Below are 13,137 nucleotides of genomic sequence, written 5' to 3'. Positions count from 1 at the left end.
TTATTATAATAATTTAGGATATTTGAGTGAATTGTATATTGTAAATGGCATCAGTGCCACTTAATTCAATCACTTTTCATTAGCAAGGTACTATATCCATGTTCATCATTTCAAAAATTCTGCAGCATCTTCATAAAAATTAGAAGAAACAAGTCTAAGATCAAAATTTATCAGATGAACAAGATAGACAACATTTTGTTTGTACTCAAATGGGATCAGATAGAGCCATAAAACCTCATAGATCAACTACAGTCTCAGAAAGGTTATAACTTACTATAGGTCATATTGGTAAAAAGTAGCAGAACAGGGATTTGAACTCTAATCCTCTAACAAAAAGTCAATAAACTTTCCACTGCATCACTGCTTCTCACGAAGTCATCTATTCAACCCACTCAAGTCCAATGCTAGAGCATTGGACCTTTAATCAAGATGACCTGGGCTCTACTCCTGATACTTATGGTTATGTGACTGGCCAATTCAGTTTCTCCATCTCTAAAATGGTGATAATAGATTCTGTAATGTCTACCTCATGATTTGCAATAGATAGTAAAGATATTATTTCTACCACTTAACAGATAAGCAAATTGATTTTCCTATAGTCACACAGTTAGGAGCTTGTATGTAGGAAGGAATGTGTATAAACTGCTTTGCAAACTTTAAATCCCTATGCTATTGTAGTGTGGTGGCATAAAAATAAAATAACTTTAAATTAGGTTCCACTTACTAAAGCTTTATCAGGTGAATATGTCCTGTTACAGGCAGAATGTAGCATTTTCTCAGAAATGCAAACTTCTTGGAACTAGATGAAGTTGCCATTTTAAACACTGACCCAAGAGTCATGTCAATAAGGGCATAACAATTAACAGTCTATTTATTGGCCTTTTATGTGATTTAATTGCTGAAGTCCTCAATTCCTTGCATAGAATCTGCTAACATCTACACAGTCCATTTCCCCTTCTGTTTCCATCTTTAAATGTCAGCAAAATTACACTGGTGAGGGAAATTAACTGGAAAAAAGCCATCTGGCAGGATCTATTTGATTCAATTTAATTCATCACACATTAGGCAATATTAAATGCCTACTATGTGTCAGTCAACCACAAGGTATACAAAAAAATAATTCCTGCCTTCAAAGGATTTACCTTTACTGGGTGGGATTCGTGTACAGGGATTATAAAAGAACCAAGAGGAAAGATTTTGTATTTGCCGGAGGTTAAAAGGAAGAAAAAGGAAGCCAAACTGATACAAAAGTGTCTTAAGCTAGATATAGCATTTAAAATTAGACTGTAAAAATCCCTGAGTCAAAGGTTTATATGTGCCCATATAAATCATTGTTTCCCAACTGTTTGAGATGGGTGACAATTTTTAAAACTGAATCAGTTTATGAAGAAAGATGGAATAAATACTGAGGTCAAGATAAAGGCAGAATGAAAAATAGACAGGATGATATATAATAAATTCAAGACATGGGTTTGGTGGTGAATATGAGTCATATGTACCCCCAACCCAGCTTCTACCTAGAAAATGAATCGATATAACAAACTAAAATAAGCTTTTCTTGTTTTTAAGGTCCTAATCCAAAAATCAATATTTTAAATGGCCATTTCTCCTCAGTCCCAGACTTTTCTTTTTCTCAGAGGACTTTCCACCCCATCATTATCAAGGAAAAAAGGTAGTTTCCTTAAAGTGAGTGCATTGATGTTATTAAGCTAAAGTATAACTAAATGCAAATGCATAACTTGTAAAGATGGAGTTTTTAAAAAGGAGCCTCTCTCTTTGTGCTTCTCAAATTGCCAAATATCGAAAAGAGATCAGCTTCATAATGAGAATCTACCCTAATTATGTGACTAAATAAGGCAGTGAGGATTAGCAAATTAGAATCCCTCAGTCTTTGAATCCTCACTCCACCAAAGTCACCTTGGCTAAGTCTGTTAGCTTCTATGTACTTCATCAATAATATAAGAACACTGCTGATAATGATAATGTAGTGGTAAATGAGCAGCTTTATTGTAAAGAACAAGTATTTGATAAATAGCATATGCATTTATATATCAAGAATTTGTGATTTCTAAGGTGTGGATGTCCTTCTACTAAGGCAGATCCCAGCCAGGTCTATCATTTAGTATCTACATTTTAAGCAGTTCCCCAAGGTTTAAAGAAGATGGGACTTGCTCATGGTTAAATAGCTGGTAAACATCACAGGGACAAATTTGAAAATTGGTCTTCTTTCCTCTGAATCCTGTACCATATGTATTGTTATTGCACTAGGCTATTACATGAATGTTATAAACTGAATAAAAATGTTGAGGTAATTAGAGTACAAGATTTAGAGTCAAGAAGACTTGGGTTCAAATTCTACCTCAAACATTTAATATCTGTGTTACCCTGAGCAATTTACTTAATGTCTGAGTCTCAGTTTCCTCATCTGTAAAAATGGAGGGTGCTGTACACCTTTACAGTCCCTTCCAACTTTAAATTTATAGTCTTATGATGAAAAGTAACCTGATTTAGAAGACAGATCGGTCTGAGAGTTAGAGAGATCTGGATTCAAGGGTTAACTCTGATACAATGACCATAGGCATGCCTCATTTAATCTCTGCTTGACCCAGGCAATTCTAAGTCTCTAAGTTGCAGGAAAGCTAGTGATCTCTATCAATGAGGAGTTTCCAAAGATCCAGGGAACTTTTCACAGGTCTGGACCCCTCAAGAAAAAAATCCATTGATATCACATATCAAGCAGGCACATTACAGTCTTGATCCATACTAACACTTACTATTTTTTTCTTTTGATTTTAGTTATTTCAAAAATTTTCGGTATTGCTCCTATGCTCCCTTCGTGAGAATATGTGTACCTTTAACTGATGGCATTTCTTCATTTGAAGACCTCTTGGCTAACAACATCTTGAGGATATTTGTCTGGGTTATAGCTTTCATTACCTGCTTCGGGAATCTTTTTGTCATTGGCATGAGATCTTTCATCAGAGCTGAAAATAAGACCCATGCCATGTCCATCAAAATTCTATGCTGTAAGTGGGGTTTTGGTTTGATTGGACTCAAACTCTAGCTCTCTGATGACTACACTCAAGCTACCTGGAAATCTACAACAAATGGAATTTAGGCATATTATAAATATCATAAATTTGACCATCATATCAATAAGCCATGCTTTAGAGCTATTGAAACATCTCCTGTGCTTTCAGTGATCCAGTGACTTTCACCAGCATGAAATGGTGTCAGAGAGAAAAAATGAGTCACCTGAGGGATTGTGGGAAGATATTGTAGAATAGGGTATAATAATAATAGTTAACATTTGTGTCATACGTTCAGGGTTTACAAAGTACTTCACATATAAAAAGTCATTTGATCCTCCCAATAATCCTATGAGGTGGGTGTTATTATTGTCTTCATTTTATAGATGAAGAAAACTGAGTCTAGAAGAGGTTAAATGATTCATCCAGGATCACACACAGCTTACAAAGTGATTAAGGCAGGATTTAACTTCTGGTCTTTCTAACTGGAGCCAAGTTCTCCTTCCACTGTGCCACCTCCTCCTATATAAAAACAGTGCTTCAATCAGATCCTCATTTACAACAATAGTTCCTACTCTTAGACCCTTAGACTGACCTTGGACAGCAATCATACAATCATATACACTGTACACAATGGAGTCAAAGTCCAAAGCAGATTAAAATGTAATTGGGGAAATATTTAACAAAATAAACAAAAATATAACTTAATAAAACATAGATAATATGCCATGATAAATGCTTCTTCCTTTCCTTATCCTACTAAATGTCAGAGTTAGGATTTGATCCAATACACTTTACTTTCTGAAAATGTGATTGGAAATCATACATATATCATATCTGCTAGACAAATACTAAAAAATATAGTCACGTACTTCAGAATATTTGTAGGAAGGAGGATAGGAGAGTGGAAAGGGTGATGGTTTTAGAGACCTAGGTCCTTGGAATAAATTCCTTTTCTGTCACAACTCCCTGTATAATCCTGGGCATTTCTCCTTAGGAGGACTTACTTTTCTATTTTGTAAAAGTAGGCTTTGAACCAGATAGCATCTGATGTCCCTCCCAGCTCCAGAGCATGTTTCTAGGGTCTCACCAGTGTAGTTACAACTACCTCCAGCAATTAGAAATCACAAACCTTTTATGTCTACCTACCTAACAGATCCCTCTCTTGTTCATATACTCCAACAAGTCTACTGTAAGGGTACTGGGAGTTTTCCCTGAGTTCTGACTATATTCTGAAGATACTGGTGAATCATAGAGGCTGTCTGGCCTTTACTCTTTCTCTTTCTCCATAAGATAGTTGTCTTTTTTGTTCAGTCACAAACATCTCTGATAACACCTTTTTGGATCACTTTTTGCTGCAATTTGTCATTTGTAATATGTTGCAGCCAACTAAAACATACTATGTGCCTCTCCACTGCCTTTTCATTTTAGCAGCCTGAAACAGGAATTTTATATCAAATCCAATAAAATACAGTAGATAACCAGGTTTCAAGCCAGGAAGACCTGGACTCTGTCTATCTGACCCTAGAAAAGTCACATAATCTCAGTGCCACAGACCAGTCTCAAAATCTTTAAATTATACATCAGCCTTAGGGGGAGTTTCCTCATATAGATTTCAATATACCAAATAAAATCATAGATTTGATCTAATTTTAAAAGAACAAATTATTCTAGAAAATGAGATTTTTTATTTAAAAAAAATCTAGAAATGGATTTTCTCTCTTATCACTCATGTCAAGTCAAAATTATAGGATTCAGGAAGCAGACCCAGACAGATAGCTATAAGGAAATCGATTCTTACTACTGTTAATTTAGTTTAGTTTTATTTTTTTAAACCTAGGTCTCTCCATCTCAGTCAGGCCAGAAGATCAAGGGCTACTTACCAGTCACTTATCGGCACAGGAACCCTATTTCTGGCCTGGGATAGTTCATCCAGTCTTAACCCCAAATCCTCCTGCTCCAGGAGGCTCATCATAATAATGCCAGATTTCGTGCAGATGCCTCATTAGCCTAGCCCCCTGCAACTCAGAATCTGAGCTCAAAAAATCCACCAGCCTCAGCCTCCCCAGTAACTAAGATTACAGACCAGATGATTACTACTAACGTAGGACTTTTTTGCAATCCTTCAACAGGTGCTGATTGTCTGATGGGAGTTTATTTGTTTTTCATTGGATTCTTTGACATAAAATATAGAGGACAATACCAGAAGTATGCTTTGCTGTGGATGGAAAGTTTACAATGCCGTCTCATGGGATTTCTGGCCATGTTATCCACAGAAGTTTCAGTCTTGCTACTGACATACTTGACATTAGAGAAGTATGTAGTCATCGTCTTTCCCTTCAGTAATATTCGTCCAGGGAAACGCCAGACATTGATCATTCTTGTATGCATCTGGATAGCTGGATTCCTAATAGCTATTATTCCATTTTGGAGTGAAGAGTTTTTTGGAAACTTCTATGGAAAAAATGGAGTGTGTTTCCCACTCTATGACCAAACAGAAGATTTTAGAAGCAAAGGGTATTCTCTTGGCATTTTTCTAGGTAAATTATGTTTTAATTTTTCCATTTGACTTTAATTTTTGTACAGATGTTATGAGTTTCTGGCAAGAAATTAATTTATACACATTACTAAGTAAAATTATATTGCTAATACTATGTTTTTAATAAAAATGCTTGATACATGGTGATGAAATATTTTATTAAGTGTTTTATTGTAGAAATTTAGTGCTGAAAGTAGCTGAAGGCATACTAAAATAGCTCTTACATTCAATACAGGAGGTCTAGGTGATCTTTCTCTGGTTCATAGCATCCTTTGCTTTCATGGTTATCAACAATGACTGTGAGCTAAAGTAATTCACCTGGGAACTCAGCCAACTTACTCCTCAGACAGCCCAGAGGAGAATTAGAATACAAAATAATTTCCCAAATACTCATGTATGAGGCATTTTCAATTTCAAGAAAAGGAAGGGTTGTTGTTTACTCTTTACCAAAAAAACTCTAAAGTCAGCCATGTCATTGTTCTTTATAAGGTAGTTTCTCCCTAGAAAGTCACTTACATTTTGGGGGAAAGCAGATTCAAAAATTAGCATGTCTCCATTTTCACTTTGCTAAAGGTACTTTAAATTTTACACAGACATAGTGGGAAAAATCTGGAGCTTTAGAGACCTTAAAAATCCTTCTCTTCTAATGATGATAGGCCAGATCCTGCCTCAAGAGACCCCCTAGATTTGAATTGCATCATCTCATTTGACAGTCTCCTATCTATGGAGGGATGATCCAGAACATAGCCCCTTAACTCTGGATTTTAACTCTGTGGCTTTTGAAAGAGGTCATCTTTCTTTGCACTAGCCTGGCAGATACATTTAACAGAACCTTAAAAATACCCTATTCCTTGCTCTGTAGCAGATCACACCAAGGTAATAAGATCTGTGCCTTTTCCCCCACCAGGTGTGAATTTGCTGGCTTTCCTTCTCATAGTATTTTCCTACATCAGCATGTTCTGTTCCATTCAAAAAACATCCCTGCAGACGTCCAATGTGAGGACCCATATTGGAAGGGATGTAGCTCTGGCAAATCGTTTCTTCTTTATCGTGTTCTCTGATGCCATCTGCTGGATTCCTGTGTTTGTAATAAAAATTCTTTCCCTCTTCCAGGTGGAAATACCAGGTGAGTCCTCCTTTCTATTTTGGGAATAAGGGGAAAAAAATCTTCATGTATGTCCTCTTCTGTAAATTGTGAGTGGGAGAGGATAAATCAGTATTGAACAATTTGAGGGGTTTTTTTTCCTCCAATTTTAAAAAAACAGGAAATCATTCAGAGTCTCTATGTGTCTGATAGCAACTAGGATAAATCAGAAGATTGAAGGATTCTGGTACCTGAGAAGGTGATGAAGCAGTTGTGGGTTTCAATATATCTTTTGCTCCACTGGCTGATTTAAAAGCACTTATATAATCAAATGTTAACAGATCCGAATGTGTTCTTTACTGCAGAGGTGGCTCACTATTTAATTGTAAAATATTTAGGCTAGTGGAACAGTGGACAAAGTCAGGAGTCAGGAGGACCTAGGTTCAAATCCAACCTCAGACACTTAACAAGTGCCTAGCTGTATGACCTTGGGCAAGTCACTCTTAACCCCATTGCCTTAAATAAATTTTTAAAAAATTTTAAAGATAATATTTATTAAAATATGTAAAAATAGCAATAGAACATAAATAATGTTAAAAGATAGTTCTGTTAGTCAATGTGTATGCCAGTAAGAATCTGTTTTATGAATAGTTTAGTGACCTCGGTTTGATGACACATGATTAAAACTCTGCACTTTTTATTTTGTCTATACTATGTGACTGAGAAAAGGCAAGTTATTGACATCTTCAAGATCCGTTATATCTGGGCATGATGTCCTACTTAATTCTTTAGCTTCAGGTTAAAGTGATTAATTCCCTGACTTCAAAAAGTTCCCAACATGCTATTACATCAAGATATCTCATCACTCTTACCCAGACCCTGCCCAGAAACCAAACCATGTTTTGTCACTTTCCACTCTTGGCAACCCTTTGGTTAAATTTGACTAAATAGGGCTTCACACAATCTTAAACATCAATGCAAAACCCCAATGCAGATACTGCTCTGCAGGATTGTAGAAACTTTTTTTAACAAGGATCACTGGTAACAGAAAAATAATTGAGGGAGATATAATAAGCAATTTAAACTTGACTGTTCCCCCCAAAAGTGAATAATAGAGCATTCTGTCTTTTTTAATTAAAAACCAGAAACATAATACTTTATTTTATGAGAAAAACAAACCCTAACAATAAGTTTTGATTCCACATCATTACCATGTTAAGGAAGTTGAAGAGGAGGAAAGATAATAGGAATGAGAAAGGACAGATTGCAAGAATGAGAGGGAAACTAAGGAAAGGAAGGAGCAGAAAAGGGGAGGGGAAGTATTATTAACCACCTATTAAGTGCTGGGCAATGTCTTTTAAAAACAAAAGTGAAACATTCCATGCCCCTGAGGATCCAGGCTAGGGAAACAACATGTGTGTGATATGAGTTTGTGAATATATGTGTCTAAATATATGTGTGTGTTTGCATATGTGTGAACAAAATATATCCACATGGTATATCTATAGATAGATAGATAGATAGATAGATAGATAGATAGATAGATAGATAGATGTGTATACTCAAAATGGAATTATTCTAGAGGGAACAGTACTAAGAGGCAGAGAGATCAGAAAGTCTTCTTGCAGAAGTTGGTGCTTGAGCTGAGCCTGAAGAAAACAGAATTGTAGAAGTAGAGGTGGGGAAGAAATGCATGCCATGCCTGTGCACAGTTGGAAAAAGGGAGATTGGATGCTGTGAGTGAAGAAAGACAAGATCTTTTGGGGGGGGGTGTATGAGTGTGAAGAGGAAAAATATATAATAAGGCTGGAAAAGGAGATAGAAGGCAGATTGTGAAGACCTTTAAAAGGAAGTCTATTGGTGTGGAATTATTTGGGAATAAATTGTGCCATAGGAAACATGGTACAGTGGAAAGAACTGGGAAACTTGAATTTGAATTGTAGTCGTGGATGGCCATGGACAAATCAACTTCAGTTTCTTCATGTATAAGATAAGGTTAATAATAACATTCTTAATAGCTACCACAAAAGGTTGTTGAAAGGAGAGTATTTCTCTGGATAGCTTGGATGTCCAGTGGTTAGAACTGAGTCTGGAATCAGGAAGGTTTATCATTTTGTGTTCAAATCCAGCCTCGGGCACTTACCTGGGCAAGTCAGTTAACCCTGTTTGCCTCAGTTTTCTCATCTATAAAATGAGCTGGAGAAGGAAATGGCAAACCACTCCATTATCTTTGCCAAGAGAATCCTAAAGAGGTCATAAAGAGCTGGAAATGATGAAACACATTCACTTTATTGGCCCTGACCACTTCCATGCCCCAGTGGAAAGTTGTTGAGATCAAAAAATTCCTCACCCTGTGACCAGTCTGGTGATGAACCTCTCCTAGGCCAGGTTCTCATATAAGTGACTGTCTGGCATTGGTCTGTCCTTGAGATTTGTCCACCTTAAAAAGTTAACACTTGTTCTCCACTTCTGCAGCCTTGGAGAGACCAGGCTCACATCCAATCCAGGATTTTAATGAAGGTGAAAACTTCTAAAATGTGAGCTATAATATAAGAGAAGGGAAGACAGTGAGAGAAAAAACAATGTCAGAAATGAATGAAATGGGAAGGGGGCGGAGAAAAGGATAGGACAAATGTGTGAGATAAATAGAATTCATTTGAGAAAGAGGTAGAAACAAAAGTTGGGGAAGGGAATTAAATGGAAGAGCGAAGATCAAGAACTATCATAGTATTACAGAAAGAAAGCTAGATCTGGTATTGGAAGAACCAAATTTAAATTCTGAGTTATAAATGTTACCTGTTATACCTCCTGCAAATCACTTTAACTATCTTGGACTCAGTTGCCTCATCTGAAGAGCTGATGGGCAAAATGATGGCTAGTGTTCCTTCTAATTTATCTGAATTTATCTGAAAGAAACTGGGAGAGACTAGCAAGAAAGAGAGGAGAGAGAAAGGGATAGTCAGAGAGACGGAGAAAGAAAATAGAAGATAAAAAGTGAAAGGGAGGAAAAGATAAGAGAATGAAGGAGGGGAGTTAAGACAATAATTGGTATGAGTATGCAGTAATATATATATATATATATATATATAATATATATGTATATATATAAATTTGGAATATAAGGAGTAGGTAAGGGATGTGTATCATAGTCTGCCATTCACTTGATAGAAGCATTTCAGAGTAGTTTATTATCCTTTAAAATAGTAAATCACTTTTAATCACTGTTCAGTTTCTTCCATTTTTCCTAATCCTGGGAACAATTCTTTCTAAATAGTATTATGCTTCAAATTGAAAATTAGTCCCTGAATACAACTAGTGACCAGAAAAATATTATCTTAAGGGTAGATAAAATCAGGACAAATGTCAGATCTTCCCCATCTTTGCTGCTCTGTAATTAGGAACCAAGATTTAAATATACCTGTGATCTCAGCAGTTCCCTCCTTTGGTACAGATCACAACACATTTACATATTCACATCAAGCTAGATTCCATCCTTCAGTCTTACTACATGATTAGCCCATATCTTTTTTTGTGAATACCCATTTCCTCAATGAGATTGCCCCTACCATTTTTATGCACAGAGCATCACTGAAAATAAGCTACATCTCATTCATACCCTCCACGCAGTTTTAAAGGTGACTTTTGAGTAACCTACAATTTGATCCTTTGGAGATTACGATGCTCCAAAATTCACAATCATCTTACATCATAGGATCATAGTTTTAGAACTGGAGTCCTCTAGCCTAACACTCTAATTTGACAGATAAGGAAACCGAGACCAGAAAGGTTAAGTGATTTGCCCAAAGTCTCAGTAAGTAACAGAACTGAGACTTGAACCCAGATTCTCAGGTCCAAGTCCTGGAGTCCTTCTACTAAGTCATATGGCTAGGGGAAAATTCCATAATGTTCAAATTTTTCTGTAATAAAAGTGATATAAACAGGGTGGAAAATAAGTGTTCTTGGAAATAATAAGAGAGGAAAATAGTAGGACCCAGATTCCTTTGATAAATTTCATTTACCAGAACCATATGAACTACATCCCAGGACCCTGAAGGTTCTAGTAGATTTAGTGGCTGAATCAGTGTTAATGATCTTTGAAAACTCATGAGAAATGTAAGAATAGACACAAGATATGATAAGGCTGTCCCATTTTCAACAAAAGGAAGAGAAAAACATGCATAAACTCTTGGTCAATAAATGTAACTTTGATTCTTGGGAAAACCTAGGGCTCATCATCAAATGGGTGGTTAGTAAATATCTTGAAAAAGGAAGTGATGATTACAAAGAGATAGTTTGATTTTATCAGGAAAATGTAAGGCCCAACTAACCTCATTTATTTTTTTAACTAGGTTTGCCATGAAGTGCCTAAGAGACTTATGTTTTTTTAGGAGACCTATACTGCTTAACATTTTTACATATAATTTGAATGAAAGCATAAGTTTGTAAATGGAAAAACAGGAGGAGAGAAAGCTATTATGTTACATAACTGATATAGGATCTAAAAATAAATCATGACAGGTTAGAACATTGGGCTAGATCTAAGAAAATGAAATTTAATAGTATTAAATAGAAAGTCTCATTCTTAGGTTCTTAAAAAAAGGAGGGGGAAGACATGGTTAGAAAGATCATTTGACAAAAAAATGTGGAGTTTTAGTGAACTCCAAGCTCAATATGAGTCACAGATATAATATGGCAGTCAAAAACACTATGTATGTGATCTTGTTCAGTCATTTCAGAGTCTTTGTGACCCCATTTGGGGTTTTCTTGGCAGAAATACTAGAGTAGTTTACTATTTTCTTTTCTAGTTCATTTTACAGATGAGCAAACTGAGGCAAAGAGGGTTAAGTAATTTGACCGGAGTCATATAACTACAAAGTATTTGAGACAGATTGGAACTCAGGTCTTCCTAACTCCAGACCTAGCATTCTATCCATTGTGCCACCTAGTTACCCAGAATGATCTGAAATTGCATTAAAGAAGTTAATTAGCATCTAGGGTTAGAGAGGTGATAGAACCACTACACTGCCCTGGCTAGACAAGATCTGAACATTGAATTCAATTTTGGGCACTATCTTTTAGAAAGATCATTGATAAGCTATGCAGAGTTCCGAGAAGGATGATCATTCTCTTTCTATGAGAATGAGCCTCGATGGGTAAAATTCCTCAGTATCCTAAGGAGAATTGGTATGTTTATTTAACCTAAAGAAGAGAAAATTTGAGGTGAGGGAGTAATGGCTTAATAGCTGATTTTGGTTATAGAAAGAGCTGAGTAATGAAGAGATGTAAAATTGTTCTGTTTGCCCCCATTGGGAGAATCAGTCAAGTGAAATGTGCAGAGAAGCAGATATTGACTCAAGTTAAATTTTCTGATAATTAAAGCTGTCTAAAAGCGGATTCAAAGTTCCTCCTCCCCAGATGTCTTCAAGCAAAGGCTGCTTAGCCAATTGCTGTAGTAGCAATCTTTCTATTCAGGTGTGAATTGGAACTAAATCATTGTCCAATCAGAAATCTGTAATTCTGTATGACTGGAGCCAAGCATGCCTATCTCTTAGTTGTTGATCTTCACTTTTCTGTAGAGATTTTCAATAAAGTGAGAAAGTTGAAAGCTTAAAGGCAGCATGAGTCCCTAAAAAAAATTTTTGTGATGACCCTAAAATGTTTAATAAAACAAAAAATAGATTAAATCTTCCATAATTAAATATCTCCTTTCCTTCTCTAGGTACAATCACTTCTTGGATTGTAATATTTTTTCTGCCAATAAACAGTGCCCTGAACCCCATCCTCTACACACTCACAACCAGCTTCTTTAAGGATAAATTGAAGCAACTACTACATAAGCATCGGAGAAGGTCAATTTTCAGAAGTGAAAAAAAAAGTTTATCTACTTCCATTGTTTGGACAAATGATTCCTCTTCCCTGAAACTTGGGGTGTTAAACAAAATAACTCTAGGTGACAGTATTACAAAACCAACTTATTTGTGATAGCTTTTGATCTAAGACCACTAGGAGCCAGAATAGACTCTTTATGGACTGAGTCCATTCCAAGAAGTTGTCTTCAGACATACCTTTCATCTCCACCAGCAGCAAACCAATCTGCAAGAGGCACCCTCTTGTGTGACTTAGCAATTCAGCACTAAGCTTTCTGGCTATTCTTTGTGCTCAGAATCATACTTTCCTTTCCTTATCTCCCTAGGAGAAGCACCATGGTATCATGGTATGATGGATAGGGACACTGGATCTGAAGTCAAGAAGAATACCACCTCATGCACTTGCAAGTTGTGTGACACTGTCCAAGTCACTTGACCTTTTTAAACCTCAGTTTCCTAATCTATAAAATGAGATGGTTGAACTAGATGACATCTAAGGGCTCTCCTAACTCTAAGTCCAGGATCCTCTGATCTTATATACCCAATTCACAATAAATAGGCACTTGATCTTTCCCTGCTCTAAACTACACATTAATTTCCTTTTATTCTGGAAATATG

At 36.2% G+C, this 13,137-nt stretch overlaps 1 protein-coding gene across 1 annotated transcript in view; it reads left to right on the top strand.

Moving 5' to 3' along the window:
• Positions 1-12,913, top strand: part of RXFP2 (relaxin family peptide receptor 2) — a 94,656-nt gene extending 81,743 nt beyond the window's left edge. Inside the window, exons 11-14 of the mRNA XM_074213197.1 lie at positions 2,797-3,026; positions 5,162-5,569; positions 6,476-6,694; positions 12,372-12,913. Of these exons, the coding sequence (XP_074069298.1) occupies positions 2,797-3,026; positions 5,162-5,569; positions 6,476-6,694; positions 12,372-12,634 (1,120 nt within the window). The 3' untranslated portion in view covers positions 12,635-12,913. The remainder of the gene's footprint in view (positions 1-2,796; positions 3,027-5,161; positions 5,570-6,475; positions 6,695-12,371) is intronic.
• The last annotated feature ends 224 nt before the right edge of the window (positions 12,914-13,137 follow it).

The sequence above is a fragment of the Macrotis lagotis genome, chromosome 1 (genome assembly GCF_037893015.1).
Source record: "Macrotis lagotis isolate mMagLag1 chromosome 1, bilby.v1.9.chrom.fasta, whole genome shotgun sequence".
NCBI lineage: Eukaryota > Metazoa > Chordata > Mammalia > Peramelemorphia > Peramelidae > Macrotis > Macrotis lagotis.
The sequence above is the reverse complement of the archived record's forward strand: the minus strand, read 5'-3'. Positions and strand labels throughout refer to the sequence as shown.